The sequence below is a fragment of the Dermacentor albipictus genome, chromosome 2 (genome assembly GCF_038994185.2).
Source record: "Dermacentor albipictus isolate Rhodes 1998 colony chromosome 2, USDA_Dalb.pri_finalv2, whole genome shotgun sequence".
In the NCBI taxonomy this organism is placed as follows: domain Eukaryota; kingdom Metazoa; phylum Arthropoda; class Arachnida; order Ixodida; family Ixodidae; genus Dermacentor; species Dermacentor albipictus.
This window is the reverse complement of record NC_091822.1, coordinates 36,877,642-36,895,895: the sequence shown is the minus strand read 5'-3', so window position 1 is coordinate 36,895,895 and position 18,254 is coordinate 36,877,642. Positions and strand designations below refer to the sequence as shown.

Below are 18,254 nucleotides of genomic sequence, written 5' to 3'. Positions count from 1 at the left end.
AGCTTGATTTTAATAAATTTCGTAGCGTTTATTTTCTTCCTTCTTTCTGTTAGGCTTGACGTGGGAAGAGGCCAAACGACGCTGTTGTGACGGAGTGGTACCAGCCTGCCACAACGCCCAGGATTCAGTGACTGTGTCTGGACCACCACACGCAGTTTCAAAATTGTTACAACAGCTGGAGGATGAAGGCGTGTTTGTTAGAGAAGTGGAGGGCGCAGACGTAGCCTTCCACAGCGAATACATTCGCAAAATAGCGCCACCCTTGCTTGAAGCTTTGGAAACGGTAAGCGCTAAATAGATGCGACCTTTATAATCTGACGCTGGTATTTCTAGACGCCCTGCTGTTTCACTGCGCTGCAGGTCCATCTGTTGTGAACTGACGTGGGCCATGTGAGTGCTGAACAACCACGATCCAATGCAGCAGCAGCTTATCTTTATTGCTCCTGCAGTTAGGTGCTCGAAATTTAGTATGTCTTCTCCGTACCGCCCGTTCGTCTATTCCGTTACGCTAACGAAGACCACTGGGGTCATCGACGTCACACAGCAATGTTTGTCGTCGTAACTTCACCTTCTAATCCCCAGCCTTGACTCCTCACAGAGCAAAGAAACAAAGAAACTTACCCAGAACAGCCATCAGTATCATTCGTCACCATGTTAATGGAGCAGTGTGGGTTCGCCAGTCGGGTGCAGTAGCGACTTCGCTATCGTACAAGTTTTTTCTTTATTGTATGAATATATCAGTAATGTCATCCAAAAAAATGATTGAAATTACACTTAGACACACACGCAAACAAACACACGCATGCTACGTAGTCCAATGAAAGTATAACTCCAGCGCTGGGCAATCATTACAAGGCTTTGCGCCGACTGTAATAGCAGTGTTGCCAGCGTTTATAATTGGAAAAGCCAGGAAGCGTACTGTAGACGATGCTGATGAGATTGTGTGCGCCGCATAGAAATTGATTTCGGCATGAAGACGCTTTGGTTAGTGAGCTTCCGCTTTGTCATGCCTGTAAATACAGCGTCGGTGGCAGAAAAGTGGTTCGAATGGCAATGATAATGACGAGCCTCAAACATTACACATAGCCGAAACAGAGTAGGCGCCTAGAAGGAGGTGGTCAGTGGAGAACAAAAACATCCTCGACAGAATTTATGCCAACAAGGACGACGCAGAGACAATGCCACCTAATTTACACAGAAGAACACAATATCCATAGCAACCCAGCCCGGCAAACCTACAGGAAAAAAAAAGTCTCGAGACCCAACGCACATGGTTGGAATTTAGGTGAAGTGACGCTTTCGTGAAGCAGGTAATGCAACTCTATAAGTTTACTCGTTTCATTCCTGAATCCTTGATGTACAAGAAACTGTGGCGCTCATGTGCTCTCGCGTATTCATGCCAGTCCAAGGCGACGAATTTCATATACGCTTGTACTTTTGCATTTGTTAACGCTTAAATGTACCGGCCCTTTCTTGGACAGTCTCCGTTGTTGGTACCGTATTATGACAACCGTTATTATCATCAACATGTGGCAATCATCTCAAAGAGCTAGTAGATGTTGGCAGGATATGTACTTCCCACTTCTTGGCTTGTCATGATATATAGATAAATATGATCAACAAGAGGACAGGCTTATTCACCCATCCCTTGGTGTATGTACGTGCCATAGTATGGAAACCTAATCATCGTTAACGGCCAGCGATCATTTCAAATGGTAAGCTTATGTTTCTTTACGATTGTATATCACTTCTGAAGTCGAGGTTTTGACGGAAGCCCGTCTGGTCGGGAGGCATCATGAAGAAGGGTAGAAAGAAGGACACCGACCACTGAATGAATACAAGAAAAGAAGTTTCGGCTCCCCTGACGGGAGCCTTGTTCACAATGAAATCAAGGGCGTGCGATACAATGTTTATATGGTTTTAAAACCAAGCGTATCTGCAGAACCAAGCGTATCTGCACAACGCCACAAAGCCGGGCTGCCGACCTACAAGAGGTCCACCGTAATCTCTCGGCATGTGGCTACCCGAAGTCGTTTGTGAACTCGGTGGAACGCCATCTGTCTCAGCCCCCAAGGCCTGACTGTGTGCTCCCAAGAAAACGCGCCCCCATACCGTATGTGCCCGGTGTGAGCGAGGGCTTAGCCCGCGTTCTACGCGGCTATGACGTCCAAGTAGCTCACGTACCGTCTCAAAAAAAATTACGCCACCGGCTGGTAAACGGGTAAGACAAGCTACCAAAAATAAGTTTCCTGGCATCGTCTACGGGATTCCATGTGAAGACTGCGACTGCGTATATATCGGCGAGACAGGAAATTTCGAACAGCGGTTGAAGCAGCATATCAACGATGTAAAAAAGAAAAAAGTCGCCTCAAACGCCTTGGCAGAGCATGCAGATGACTTGGACCACAGGATTGATTGGGATAACGCCAAGATATTAGAAAAAGAAAGAAATTTGACGTCAAGACACCAATTGGAATCTCTCCTAATCAAAATGACAGATAACACCCTCAACCGGAATGACGGAACCCTCCCCCCCATCTACACGCGCTGCTTACATCATATTTTAAAACCATATAAACATTGTATCGCACGCCCTTGATTTCATTGTGAACAAGGCTCCCGTCAGGGGAGCCGAAACGTCTTTTCTTGTATTCATTCAGTGGTCGGTGTCCTTCTTTTTACCCTTCTTCGTATATCACTTCTATAACACTGTTTTGCTATCACGTCTTTGTTATGGCCACTGCTTTTTCATTATCTGAGTTACACAAGAGGCGTTATCGACTGTCAACGACAGTTCGAAGTTTGACGGCTACCCCACCATCCAAAAACGCAGGCAAGAATACTTGTGCAGCGTTCTCCAGTAGTATTCCGAATGCTTCTCGGCTTCCTCGAAATTACAGCTAGTTTTAAATGGTTGAATTCGGGATACTTGATACGAATGCATCGGTGAAAAACAGGGCGAGAAAACACAGAAAAGGAAGAAATTGTAGTGTGTTCCTCACTTCTTCGTTTGCTTTCGCGCTGTTCTTCACGGATGGATCCGGGAAACTTCAACGGTGGAAGAACGCATCATTGCCTATGAATCAGCAGGGCCAGTGCGCCGTACCACATAATACTTTTCAACACGAGAACGTGACGCAACCAGGATACCATTTATATATATTTGGTGACGACTTAATCCAGCCGTCCAAGTGCCCTTGCTCATAGCCTGTTGCGCTCACGATGAAAGAAGGCACTCTGCGGTTTTTGAGTACGTTATTGTTGCCTCAACAGCGTCACGAAAGAAATCCATGGTGTTTCAGTGGTAAATGCGAGAGAAACGCTTTATCATTGCGCCGTATATTTTTGGGATCCCTGATTCATTATTTAAACCACGTTCATCACAGTGCAAAGTGTTAGTCAGGTGCTAACTTGAAATTTGTCTTGCCTCTTCCGCGGGTGAAGCGAAACAAGCAGTGGTCCGGTGCAGACCGCGGTCACTTGTACTATACAAAGCGAGTCCCAGCTATCGTGCGCGCCATTTTTTTCAAATAAGAGGCATTCTACGTGAATATGACCAAGTTATAAGAAACCACGACACTAGAATGCTCCGCCACCAATGCGTGTCTCGGAGTCAGGAGAAGAACGACACGCTAGAAAGCATCGTCACAGTCATATGTATCGCAGCCAGTTCGCCCATCCAGCTTGGCCATTGTTGCTGCCGCTGTGATCTTGCTCTCGCTCAAGGACTCCAGCAAATGACGTCGCATTTGGTGTAGGTACGGGGTACACCTTGAAACCTGGAACTTCAAAGCAGAACTATTCCATGCATTCGCGTCATAGCGGAAGGCTCCTCAACACGTCCAGCAGCCACGATACCTGCCGTGGCCTACTCTGGTGCACTGCGTGAGCGCGACCCTGCAATTTTCATCAGGATAGTAGACCATAACGTCGAAGCCTGTTTTGCTTTCTATGAAAGGGTGAGCAACTACAATAAGTGGGACAAGGTTGCGAAACTAAACAATGCCATATTCTGTCTGAGCGACCTTGTGAACTTGTCGTACCGCAGCTACGAACCTGACCTATTGATGTGCGAGGCCTTTAAGACCAGCTTAGCAAAGGTGTTTCGCCTGCCTGGAGTCCCCAAGCTTCGCGGAAAGCAACCTTTGCGAGAACGAGCACAGCGGAGTGGTGGGACATTCACAAGTTCTAGTGAGTTATGTCATGGATCTGTGCAAGCGTGTGGATACGACAATGGGAGAAAGTGACAGGATCGGACATATTTTATAGTATTTTGTCAATGATGCCATTAAATGAGTTGTTCAAGCAGCCGCTCGATACCACAATGCACTGGTAGGCTTTCTTGCTAGTTTCACTGTTGCATCCGATGACTGTTTCTTCGCTGATGGTGCAGAATAAACAGTATGTTCGGGAAGAGGTGGACCGCCAACTTTCATTGGCTCCTCTGACATAAGAGACACCCTCCTCATTGTTGACGCCTACGCTGCAGCCCATCATTCAGGAACAAGTCACTGAACGCGTTCCCCCGTCCTTCACGATGCTCATGCTGCATCGACAATCAGCTATGCGCAGGTCGCTACGATGCCCGCAACGTCGACCCGTGCCTTGTATTATGAAACAACGTGGGTATCACCATCTATTACCAATCAAAGGCAGAAGGATGTAGCTTCCAAGGTTTCAGTGATTCCGTATGTGCACGGCCTTTCACACAGACTTAAAAAGGTGGCAGGTAGTTATGCAGTAAAAGTGATATTTTCGGCAAAAAACAAAATAGGTAGTGTGTGTTCTAAGGTTAAAAATAAGTTCGAAAATAAGGATGATGTAAAGAAAGGATGTAGCGTTAAACATCCGCGCAAGAACCAATTTGTTGATTGCGCGAAGAACGTTGATTACCAGATTCCTATGACGTGTGGTCATGTGTACGTAGGGCAACCTGTGAGATGCATTAACACCAGGTTAAGGGAGCACTTGTCTAGTCTGAAAGGTCGCCCTTGTAGGCATTTGGCAATGCATTGCCAAGAACATGATTGCTCACCTTGTCTTACTAGCACAGACATATTGTATAGGCTTAGGAATCAAACCGCTAGCGAAATTTTGGAAGCACACTGGATTGAAAACAAAAGGAAAATTGCATCAGCCATCCTTCTGTTTGATTGTTAGATAAAGAAAATTCGCTTCAATCATCACATCTTTAACGCATTTTATTGTAAGTGGTTGTTTTATGCACCCTACTGTTTTTATGTTGACCGGGAGGCTTTTGCTCACGTCTTTTTTTCACAAGTGTTATTTGTACTATTGACGTGCTCTCTTGACTTGATCGCGCAGATCTGTGGGTATTTGAGCAGGTGGTTCTTCAAAAATGAGACCAGTTAGAAAGCCCTCCTCCTTGTGTTGCCCCTATTCTTCGTCCCTGTTTGTTTGCGCACAAAAAGTTTTAAGATGAATCTGTTCCAACTAGGCCGACTCGCAGTTATGCTTCAATAATTTCCAGTCATCGGAAGAGGCGCAGCCACCAACAATAGACGTTTCGCGCGCAGCATGATCTATGCGCGGGGGTGACCTTCAAGGGAAGCGGTGGAAACGTACGCCCGTGGGAGGTGAAATCGTTCCGCCAGGGGAGAAACAAGCGCTGGCGTCTAGGATGAAACTTGGTGTGCGGACGTGTGTATACAAATAGGGTGACATGCTAGGGAAGCATTTCTCCAGCATCCTGAGTTCCAACACTACACCGACTGCTTGTGGGATTGCAACTACTGGGGACTGCGTGGCCGCGCCTGACAGCAGCCGACAATGGCGACACAATGTCGCGCGAGCAAGAAAGGAAAGCTGGGATGGAGCGCGCTGACTTCCTTCGCCCGCATGATGTAGGGGGGAGGGAGGGGGGTAGCGATGTACTCTGACAGAAACCGCGTATTCCGAGGCCGCGCTTGGTCGAACGCGCATCCTATCTTGCAAGCGATCTGCAGAGTGTAGGGGGACCAGCAGCTCATGCCTTTGCGCGTACTATGGTCTCGCCACTCAGTTTGCTTTAAAGTGATCGTAAGCACGAAGGTCGCTTCGCTCGCTGCTGATTCCGCGCTCCCTCACGCCACTGTTTCGACAACGAGTATATGCAGTAATTGAGTGTGAGCTGTTGATGTTCGCCTGTGCGTGGTGACACCCTATGCTTGTTATTTTGCTTATAAGGTGAATGTTTCGAAGTTGATATGGACGATAAATCTGATATTATTGCTTCATAGAGATGTCTAGTGAATTGCTATCGCAACCGATGATTAGTCTTTCGGGCGAAGCTGTGACTTTTCTTTTAATTTGTTGACAATTTATTGGTATTTGTTGGCTCCACCTTACTAACCTCTTCTGATGACTGTTCTTCTGTAGTGTTAACGGTTACACGCCAGTGCCTTAGTTCACTACAAGTTACCTTCGAAGTACCCCGTAAAGGAGTCATAAAATATTGTGAATTCAAATATACCTACATTGATGGCATAACTTTCTGGTGCTACAGCCTTAGGGCTAATAAACCCCTATTATCATATCCTTCCGCTCACTCCAAATTGTTAAAAGGGAAAATCTGTTTCACTAACGCACATAAAATCTGCCCACAGTGTTCACAGTGCATGGGTAAAGGGCTGAGAATTCAAGCTATCTACCTGCATGAGGCAGGTTATCCCTGCCAAATTCCTTTATCAGTCACAGAAGGGCGGCTAACGCAAGTGCAAAAGACAGGAAGCACTGATCGTGAGCCGAAAAAAAGCAGCAACCATGACAAATAGAAACTAGCAGTTATACCGTATATTTACCGGTTATTGCACAACCTAAGGAAAACTTCACGCCCCGGTATCACAGACGTGGTGTTTTCTACACCAACTTAACTGCTCAGGCTTGGGAGAAAAGGAAGACCCGTGAAGAAACAGAGTGGCGAGCGCTGACCTGTAGAACGCAAGGACACGTTTCTGGAATCTTAATCTTTAATTATTCATCGCATTCTTCTAATCAGTGAAAAGTTGAGTCAGGAAGTCAGACAGATGTGTAAAAGATAGATTCTTCGAACACAAAAACAAGATCGGCAAAGTCACGTTAGATGTCTTGCTGGCTATTGATTGCAAACACTCGTGCTCCTCTCTCTTTCATTCAACCGTCAATACTGGTAAAAGTAAGTGCGAACGCACTAGGCTGACGACAGAAGTTGAGCGAGTCGCTCCTCTAGAGGAGCTTCTGTCAGTAAGCCTTCTCTCGCTTTGTCAGATAAGGAATTGAATTTTTGAGCACGGCGTGAGTTATCACTAAATGTTTTGCTGCTCTGATTTGTGTGAAATGTGCACTTGACTGGGACCAAAGTGACTTAGTACATAAGTACAACCTGGTTTTGGACAACCAAACATTCTTGGAAGTTTGCGCCATGTGTGTTCTGTGTGTCTTCTTGTTTTCACTTCTATTCCCCCTAAAAACCTCAGATCAAGTTTCGAAACAAATGACTCCGTCTATCATCAGGTTAGGTGTACGCTCTGAATTGTTTGTGGCTTGTTCTAGAAATACCTGTATTGCGAGTGCTTCTTCTACATAACCTCGCTGCACGGATATAAACGATACGAGGAGGGGGTGGGGTTTCCGACGACCGCGCTTGCTGCCATCGATATTGAGTTCTTAAGAGCCCCGAGTTCACCCAAAAATTTCTAACGTTCATTTTCCCTGTTCCGCCCTCTAGCCGGCCTGCTTGTCTGCTTGCCGCCTTCCATTCTCACATTGAGGTGACGGTGTATACTACCCGCTTGTTAGCCTATCCTCCGTTGTAGGTAGGAGTCATAGAATGAGATCCATGAGCACGCGACACTCATATCGAAGAGTTGGTTAGCCATGGCGCGATAAGTACCGCCCTCTTTTTGACCGATCCCGCGCTGCCCTTATGCACCACAGTATCGAAATCATTATCGTAATAAACATGTGGTGATTTTCTAAGAGTTCTAGCTAGATTTCACACGAAAAGAATGTATGTCCCGTTCGCAGCTTTGGAAATGTTTACCCAGGGAATTCGAGACACAGCATTCGAAAATAGGTCTGTAGGGTAGTTTTACGAAAAGTGCAAAGAAAGAATATTTCGAAAATTATTTACAAGCTTCACCAACTGCAATTAGAAATTCCCGGTGTAACTCTCTTTAAAAACAACTTCAAATGCACAATCTTGAACGCTATCAATGCGCTCATTTTTCGCTCCTGTACAACCCGTGCCATGCACTCTGTAAAGGCCAAGTGCTACGTGATAAATGTTCACATGCCAATTCCAAGCATATCAGAGGCATGTATTCAATGACACGCTTGTCACAAACAATAGTGATATTATCACGGAATTTCAAATATATTCTACAGCGCTGTTCAGCTCTAGTCACACGCAAATTATGCCTTGATACATTTCGTCTGCCTAGTAAATCCTCTATCATAGGACAATGGTACCGGTAGTAGGGGAAAAGTTACTGATCAAGAAGTAGAACTTGCTATGGATCACTTACCGTTTTCAAAACACCAGGTTCTGATGGAATCTCCAGAGAACTTTAAAGAGCCTTTCATTTTAAGTTAGCACTGTTTCAAATGTCTGCTCGAAGGCAACTGCTCGAAGGACCTGCCATTGCTGCACATATGCCTCAGCAGTGGCGGTTCCTTCGAGAAGTTGGCAAATATACAGCGGATTCTACCGCTTTTGATGGCGCACGTCTTCGAAGGTATTTTAGTTGAAAACAAGGGAAAAGTTCTTCGCACTGCTTTCGTATTGCGTGCATTGCGAGAGGTGACCACGCTCTCTGCATTATTCCTAAATTGTTTAAAAGGTGCGCCACTGGTGCTCAAGAAGGGCACATAAAATGTGCATCGTGTCGCGATGCAAGACTTTCTTTATAATTGCGTACGTAGCGCCGATTCCTTTCCGCTGTAAACTGCCTTCACGACCGACCCAGGCCATGTCGAAGCCCGTTTTAACATTTCTTCGAGTGAGCACTTTAAGTCTGTGAATGTGTCACTGCCATAGCCGTCAAGCTTTTCTGGCTGCCATCGTCTTGTTGCTCTCGTCACACACACTCAGTTGCTCGCCTGAAGAAGATGATGGTTTATAAGCACGCCCTTAGCATGTTTCGTACATTCAGTTATACCTTACGTGTTTCTCATTCTAGCATTTCTGTATACATCTGCATAATATTCTTTTCCCTCATACCTTCTGTCTACGTTCCCTCGCTCCATATGCCTGGAATGAATCCGGTCACAACAATTTGTTCCCTGGTTTTTTTCCCAACAATACTCTCAAATGTCTCTTGTTTATCGCTACTGCTGAGCGCTTGATACTTCCGTCCACTGGAAATCAAAGCGCTTCTGGAAAGTGTACGTTGCCTCTAGCCCTCACTGGGTGAATCCCTTTGCATTCTATTAGGATGTGCTGATTGATATCCGGATTTTAGCTGCAGCATACACGCGCCCCAGCTTGTTGCTAATATTTGCTCCGGTATGTCTTTGTCCTTACGCAACCAGTTGGAGCATCAAATTGCAATGGGGCGGCCTTAATACTCATACAGATTTTCTGTTCTAATTTCTTTCTTCCCATTCTTGTAAATCCCCACGGTCTCTTTTGTTTCCATTCTTTGCATCCAATTCGCTGTCTATTTTTCTCTCTCTTTCTTTCTAATGAGTCTCGCATGTGATGATTTCTATTTACACTTTGAATTACGCCCTGCTTTGTTAACTTTCTAGACCTCTTCATCTACTCTATGTCAGTGTTTTAAGGTACAGATACTTCTACACTTAAGCCGCCCGTTTATTTCGATCCATTTTCTCAGTCTTCTTTTAGAGCTAAATTTCCTCTGGGCACCTCGGACTTCAAATGAAGCCGCACCCATGTTACACCGCACTACCTTACAAAGACATGCTGCGCTATCTGGTAACGCATTTCAGAACCCGAAGCAATGCTCAGTGGACAGCTACTCCCAAATGCTTTGCTTGCATAAGTAAATTGATTCCAAAAGTGTGTTGAGTCTACACAACATTTCTTGTTCTCGCCTAGGTCATTCCTAAGCCAAAGCCTCGCAGCCAGCGCTGGGTGTGCACATCGCTTCCGGAGAGTCGCTGGCACGAGCCCATCGCACAGATGTCCTCGGCCGAGTACTACGTGAACAACCTTGTCTCACCTGTGCTCTTTTGCGAGGCGTTGCAGCATGTGCCAAAGAACGCCATCATGGTAGAAATCGCACCGCACGGCCTACTACAGGTCAGCATCTACCACCGACATTATATGCTCTGAGACGATGCGTATGCGGCATTATTTTTACGCGTGTGCGAGTATTTTAAACTATCTAACACTGAATCGAATAGTATGTGACGAGGTCTATTGTAGTCATCGAGCGATAGCCAGAAACAGCGGTTTCCACGGCAGCATGCTTAGCAGTGGTGGAAAGTGGAGTGAACGCAGAAGCATCAGGATGATATTGAAAAATTGTGTCTCTGGTACAGGAAGATTCATGGTCACAGATAAGGAAGAACGGAGAGAATCAGGCTGTCGCATACTTGGCGGTGTTGTATGCGCATGTAACAAACGGTAGAACATGGTCCCAGTTGGAATGATCCGAGGAGGATATACGTGGAGCCCATGTAGCCAAGAGTGCGGTTGAACAGTTCTGTCAGGCCATTTGTCTGGGGGTGATAGTTGCGCCGCGGTGTATAATGTTGCATTGTTGAAGGAGAGACTTCAGAAAGAAACACACGTCCTCGGTTCCTCAAGATTTCGAGGAGGGCCGTGGCAAAGAAACAGTTGATGGAGGATGAAAGAAGTGCCGTCGTGCGCTGTGGCCGCTGGGAGGGCAACAGTTTCCACGTGTCGCGTCAGGCGATGGACCGACTATGGCGCTACACTTGCCAGAAGGCGTAAATGGCAGAGAACTATATAAATTAATCAATTATTACATGGTCAAAGGGGCGGACAGGGCATGGAAGTAGCTACACTGGAGCGACTCGATGAGGAAACAAAATGAGGTGTTGGTAATTAGAGCACGAGCGGGCATATTTACTTACATAATTGTACATCGCCCGCCAGTAATATCGCATCCGAAGGCCCGTGTAGGTACCCGACACACCACCATGGCCACTCTGCGGGTCAGCGACACATGAAGCGCAGATATTACGACGAAGTTAGCGTGGGACCACTGGAAGCCACTTGCGGCCATCGCAATGATATTCAGTAATGTGGAAAGTTGGGTGAGTTGGTGATTATTCATCATACCCTGATGGTGAAGCAGCTTATTGACAAGGACAAGGCAAAGACACAGAAGAATACACGACACTCATTGCACTCGCCACTACTTTATAATAGAAGAAACACTTTAATATATATGACTACGCGCTCCCAGACGTCCTAGATAAGTAAGCCCAAACTAAACACATCTTCAAATTCATTTTCACCCGTATAGTCGGTCGTCGAATATAGACAACGTGTCTATCATGATGTGCAATCCTATCCCATTTGTTGCTCCCCTAACCAAATTGTTTCTTACGCATTTTGTTTTTATGGTTCTTCCAAAACGGCGACCTCTCGATTGCTCAGAAGAGCAGATGGTTGACTGATACAAACCTCTTCTCTTTTGTAAATGTTAAAAAGCTTCCACTACTTCCCTGGGCAGCTGAGCCTTGCGGTACGATAGAACTGTATTGTCACTGCAAAGCGGCCAGCATCCATCTTGTGAGCAATGCCCTTCAATGTGGGAATGAATGTTTTGCCCCTGTGACCTTTATTTCTTCGTCTTGCGTTTACGCGCCGACCCGTTTGGCCGATGTATAATACTTTTCCACAATATATGGGAAAACAGTATATACCCGACAAGCTGCAATTGACAAAAACTTTCCTGTGCTTGACCGAGCATCTATAACCATTCACTTTTATTTTTGTTGAAGCCCTACGATCCGTCGAAAAGAGGATGACAGAATAAAGATTACGTCTATACGATATGCACACAAGATTGTGCATAACCTAAAAAACGTAGGTAGCAAATGTAGTCTACATGTTGTTTTTTTCAGCACCTAACAAATTGGTAACATATGTGCCGGACTAGATCGTAGAGTTTCAACAAAAATAAAAATAAATAGCTATATGTGCACGGTCAATCAGAGGGCAGAATTTCTCAAGTGCAGGCCGCCCGTTGCATACTGTTTGCCCATATATTGTGGAATGATGTACATCGGCCGAACGGGTTTTTGTGTAAACACGAGAATTTTCGAGCATAAATGGTCACTGAGGGTAAACATTCATTCCCACAATAAAGGGCACTGCTCAAAACATGGACGCTGGCCGCCTCCCAATGACACTACAGTTCTATCGCATCATTGGGATCAGCATACCGGAGAACGAGTGGAAGCTTTTCACATTTACAATAGAGGAGAGGGCTGTATCAGTGAACCATCTGTTCTTCTGAGCCATCGTGAGGTCGCCTTTTTGGAAGAACACTAGGAAAAATGTGTGATAATGAATTTATTAGGTGAACACCCAATAGGATAGGATTGCACACCATGAGAGATATCTTGCCTATCTTTGACGGCCCAGTATGCGTGGGCAAATGAATTTGAAAATGCTTTAATTCTTACCTTGCTGATCTTTAACGTCTGAGGGTGCGTAAGTAAATAATATGATGTGTGTGTTCTGAAATAATGTAGTTGGGGGGCCAGTGCAACGAGTACCGAGTATTCTTGTGTCTTCGCCTGGTCAATGAGCTGCTTCACCAACGCGGTGTCGTGATCGCAACGGTAATTTCGGTGGTGGAGAAGTCCTTATCGAATTGCGAAGTGTGGTGCTTAACAGCGGAGCACACGAAACAACGGAAGTCCAAGAGCATTATTCAGAAGCTTCGGGAGAGCGGCTATGCACGGGTCCATTTGCAGCTCTGAAGCCAAGTCTCTGACCTGCGGTGCTAGTACAGCAGCTGTCAGGGGCGAAACTCTGTCGACGTCGGGTGGGATTTGCAAACGTGATAAAATGTCGGCGTGAAAATATTTGTCCCTGGAGTGGTACACAACCCTGATGTCGTTGTATAAACGAAGTTCTGCCCGTCAAAGCCGCCACAGCGCATATCGCAAGAGGGCTACTTTGCCGCTACATTCGAATATCGCCGGCGCGCAAGGAGGAAGCGCGGAAACATGCACGCTTGCAGTCTCCGAGGGACGAGCATGCGTGCAGGCGTCGGTCTCGACACCAGGGGTCACCGCTAGAAGGAGAGAAGGGTCGCTTTGTCACGCGCCCGCGCATCTGGCAATATTTTGCTGTTGACTGTACATAGATGCACGCACATATACACACGCACGAACGTACATATAAGGAGTAGGACCCTTCTCGATCCCTCGAAATAAAATCCTCACTACGCCCGTGGCTCGAACAGCACAAAATTTCGCTTGCAAACGCGCAGTACCTTGCAACAAGAAGTGGTGCAATGTGTTTCAGCGTGCATATGAAGATTTCACGCGGAGGCAGGAGGGTAAGAAATCTTTTAAGGGGTGTTTACAGAAAACTTCCCACGCGTGTAGTGTACAATTATGTGAGTATATTTAGGCCACCAAAATAATGAATTTAGGCTGATGAATAATGATCGTCGCGAAGAGAACTATCGTGTCGGCAGTTATGCCAGTGCCCGTAACCGTGACCGCTATTCATCACTATGTGTTGTTCACAGCAGCTGCACGTTTTCGATATATGCGGTGCAGACACGTAGATTTAAAATCATTTCAAATGTTCAGATGCGCATATTTTATGCAAAACTTATTTTTATGATTCATACCGTGAAGTTAACAGCTGCTTCGTAGCAGAAAATCTGCAAGTGGAAGAAGATTAATGATGCACGAGCTTATTGATAAAATGTATTTCGTACAAAGGAATGGATAAGCAATGGCTGGTGGCAGAAGGAGATGAGTGCTGGTTCGTGGAGCCTTGGGGGCAGAATTCAAGGCCATTAGAGAGGCACCAAGTTATTAAGAGTACCAACAGGTTATTTTTATTGCACTAATAACATAAGACGGCAAACTTGCCAAGTAATTATTCACGCATTGCAGTCTGTATTATGACCACATTTTTTTTTATTTCTTCATACTACTCAGGTCACTTTACTATAACACAGCGCTCATTAAACGTACAAAAAGAATTTTGCATTCCTCACGTCGACTAAGGCTGATCGAACAAGACACATATGGCAGGAGGTAAATCCTGAAGCTATCACAGCTGTCTCATCGGCAGGAGCGCATGATGTTTCCGCTTACTAGAAAACAATGAACGCCAGCATATCAATCGACCTCAGATGAAAAATCAGAACGCCAACATAAAGAAATACAGTAGAGGAAAACCAGGGTGCAGCGGGAAAATTGTACTTGCTAGTATTTACTGTTTTGAACGCACTTTTCTAGACACGCATACTCAGAACAATCGCACAAGCAACACAGCGAATTGGGCGATTTGGTGAGTTAACATTCTTGGCATATACGTGCGTCATGACACAGACGTGCCCTTCATTTTTTGTCCCACGCCTGTGTCGCGCTGCGCACATACGCCAGAAATTGCACAAGCGAACGACCTCTCATTCCAAGCGTACGCATTTCAACGCGTACAGGAGTGTTACTCGAGATAAATGCTGCGTTAGTGTAAACAAGCCGCACTCGCCTCTTTAAACAAGGCGAGCGCACCTTCCATATCCCAGTCCCTTTCAGAGCCGGCTGTTCTCGTCCGTCGGCATTGCACTGCGTAAAAGGCTTTGCCCCATTCCGTGCGGTCTGTGCAGTTTGGTGCGCTGCCCCGCGTCATACTGGAATACAAGTGTCAAAATGATGTGTTTCTTATCACTTCAACAAAGTCATTAACTTAATATCGCCGAATACCGTACCTGCAATCCGGAGCCGATTAGTGCCGCGCACGCTCGGCGGTGCGCTATTTGCAATTTCGATGGCACTGACGCAAACGAGTCGGTGCCGCGCCCGTAATGTTGGCCTTGCAGAGGCGCAGTTGAACATATGATGTCCTTTTGCACCACGTGATAGCACTCGGCATATAGCGGTGCGAGCGGTGCCGGAAAAGTTATGTGCAACTCTTCTCCCTGCGGGAGCATACTGTCACTTGGTAGTGACTGTGAAGAAAGCAGCCAAACTGAGAAAAACAACACTAACGTTTTATTGGTCGAACTTGTGCCTTCAAAAACACGCTACACTCAAAGAACGGCGACAGCGGCGAACACAGGCGGCGATCGACGAAAATCTGATCAGTGGGTCAAGCGCGGCGGCTTTTATACATCAGTCGTCTAATGTTGCAGAGTAAAGGCACGTTTATAGTCCGACGTTATCGGCGCGCGGGCTAGCGTCGTTCGCGGTCAGTCACGCTACGTCGGTTGCGCTGCGCCAGCCGAGATGCCACCCCCTCTATACTTCAACGCGCGCGCCGCCGGCTGCTATCTTCGGAGCATGCGCAGAACGTTCGCCAATTCGCGCGCCGTCTGCAAAAGCCGTCTGCGGAGTTGTGTTGGTGCCATTTTTCTTCGCGCGCAATGCATTGTGGTGCGAGAGTTCCGCCGACTCCAACGCGCGAATGGCTCAGGAGCCATATCGGCGCCGGGCCCGTCGGGGCGCGTCGGAAGCCGCCGGTTATGTTGGCTGCGCCGGTGCGCCCGACTATAGAGGGGTTGTTTTCGCCGACGTGAGGTAGCATGCGCGCGCGCGGGCGTTACGTCGGACTATAAACGGCCCTTAATCGCTGGGACCCGCCTGCCTTCCCCAATGTTCTACATTATTCGCGTCACGCACACATGCGATCAGATTACACAAGGTTTGGCGACAACAGACAGCGGATAGAAGAATCAGTAATATTCCAGAAACTTCCGATACATGCAGGCCCCTCCTGTGCTGTGCGATAACATTTGTTACCATTGGAGAGCAATAAGTAAAATTTTATCCCCGCGTACATGACCATGAAATATGAAGTGCATAGTGCAAATGCCCATATTGCAGTAGGCTGCGTCAGTTAGAAAGCCAGTCTCCAGAAACAGGCTTCACAGTTATGATTCCCACTTTCCGAAGAGTCCTATGCATTTGAACAAACTACTTATTTGTGCTATCTTGTAGGCGAAGCATCATAACGTGCAGTGTAATGGCAAAAACTTGCTAACGTTATGTCTACTAGGATGTGAACATTGTTTTAGATAAATTGTAAAAATGATGCTTAGCAATTGAATTATTATTCCAAAAGTGCTACATATCCTAATCGCCTCTGGCTCTATTCGGTTCGTATTTGATCCGGTCTCGAATATTCGCATACCTCTGTATTCTTCTTTTTTTACGCTGAATCTCGCACATACGAATGGTCACGTTTAAAAAGAGAAAGGGAAACCTTATGCGCGGATGAACCCAAGTGTTTCTTATTGAGAAGCTCGAGAGCATGTGGCCAGTAATTTTCTTTCTCTGTGAAGCAATTATCTTTATAAATAACTAACATTCTTTATTATATATATATGGCCACAATGTGGATACAACTTTTACAGTGAGAATTTGAAAACACTCGTTTGAATTGTTTTTGATGCGCCACGTTTTGCGCAGCTTTTTTCTTCATATAAAGGCGCATTTTAGTGCCCATTCCATGTAGCCTAAGCGGAGCACCAGCGGCAGGCTGTGCTAGCTGAAAAGGCTTTCATGGGGTGTCTTTCAATAGCGGATAATCGAGCTACGCTAATAATACCGCCTTACTAAGAAATCACAGTGATGCACTCAAATGTAACTATTTAGATACCTTTTATTGACATGGTGGCAACAAATTTAATAATTACCATGTTGATAATTACACGACCCACATTATTCAATCATTAAATGAGTACTGACAGATTTTGTAAACAATTTTAATGCGTTATGGAAGAGGTAAAAAACAGCAATTACGCTATATGCAGCTTCAGTTTCCCGAAAGCGGAACAAATAAGTGATTACCCTACGGTTTAGCGCAACCACCTAAAAACACGTATCCAGTGCAGTTCGGCTTCGGACGAGAGAAACGAGACTCATCGCGTCATCTAAACCTGCGGCGATACTCCCGTGGTACCAGATACCAGCAAAGCGTCTACAGCAGCACACTATCTCTGCTGACAAAAACGGTGCGTTCTGCACTCGCCGGAAGGGCAACAGGGGAGGGCGCATGTCTTGCTTTACTGAAGTGAATGCAAACTCGGCCGCTGCCTCCACTTTTGATGGAAACAATTGTCTGCTTGCTGGACCGCAGCCACGCTGCGTTTGACACGTGTTTGGAATGGGCCGCAAAACAAGTTAGTCGAATTATTGAATTTTAGCACTCGCGAGTCATTATCGCTTCGTACTGAAGATTAAGAAGCCAATAGCTACCTAAAAACAAGAAAAGCAGTACAAAATATCAGTTCTCCTTCAGGAACAGTAGACACTACATGAATTCTCTGGAGGTGGCTAACAACGTTCGCTTTCTTTCATTCACGTGGAAGACATCTATGTTTCCTTTTTTTTTTACTGGCTGCATGTTATCACATACATGTTATTGATTTTACCTTAGCAAAGCTCTAGCGGAAACCTTCAGGGTCCGGCTTCTGCCTAACGGTGTTCTATAGTATCCGTAATTTTTCCGCGTACAAAATTTATGCTACTACCACCGAAGCGAAGCTTCATACCGTCAAAACGTAAAACCAGGACGAAGGACGGGTCAGATATAGCAAGCGAAAGCAGCAGATGCGGGGTTCCGTATCAACAAAAAGACCACGATTGCAAACAATACCTCAATCAATGAAAAGACGCAGGTTCAGGAACGTCAATGCCGTGCTTACGCCCTCGGTATATGCTCCGACAATCACGGTGGCGAAGATTTCGCTACTTCTCCATTCCTTCAAAGTGACTATGCCGAAGCTTACTATTTCTTCCTAACTAAGAAGTTCTGCCTGAGCTAACAAGCTCGTAGTAATTAGGAGCACAGCTAGCGAGTTCTGCGAAGCACAATACAACCGCCTCTAGTTATTGGCACAACAGCATTATGTCACTTTCCTTGAGGGAAGCGTGAAAGTTGAGACAATGCGTCGTCTTTACGTTGAGGCATAGCAACAAGATGGCAAACTCGTGGACTTGCAAGCGTGAGCTAAGCATTCCCATTTGCATCCGCGGCCCGGTTCGATTGAACAAGCACCAAGCGGGAAGTTGGCGGAGGTGATAGATTCAACGGCGTAGACAGTGGCTATATGCAAACGCGCTCTATTAACACAGGATGC

At 46.1% G+C, this 18,254-nt stretch overlaps 1 protein-coding gene across 2 annotated transcripts in view; it reads left to right on the top strand.

Moving 5' to 3' along the window:
- Positions 1-18,254, top strand: part of LOC139055911 (fatty acid synthase-like) — a 237,530-nt gene that overhangs the window by 56,730 nt on the left and 162,546 nt on the right. For both annotated transcript variants that reach the window (XM_070533550.1, XM_070533549.1), the window contains exons 10-11: positions 54-283; positions 10,040-10,243. In XM_070533550.1, coding sequence (XP_070389651.1) covers positions 54-283; positions 10,040-10,243 — 434 coding nt within the window. The remainder of the gene's footprint in view (positions 1-53; positions 284-10,039; positions 10,244-18,254) is intronic.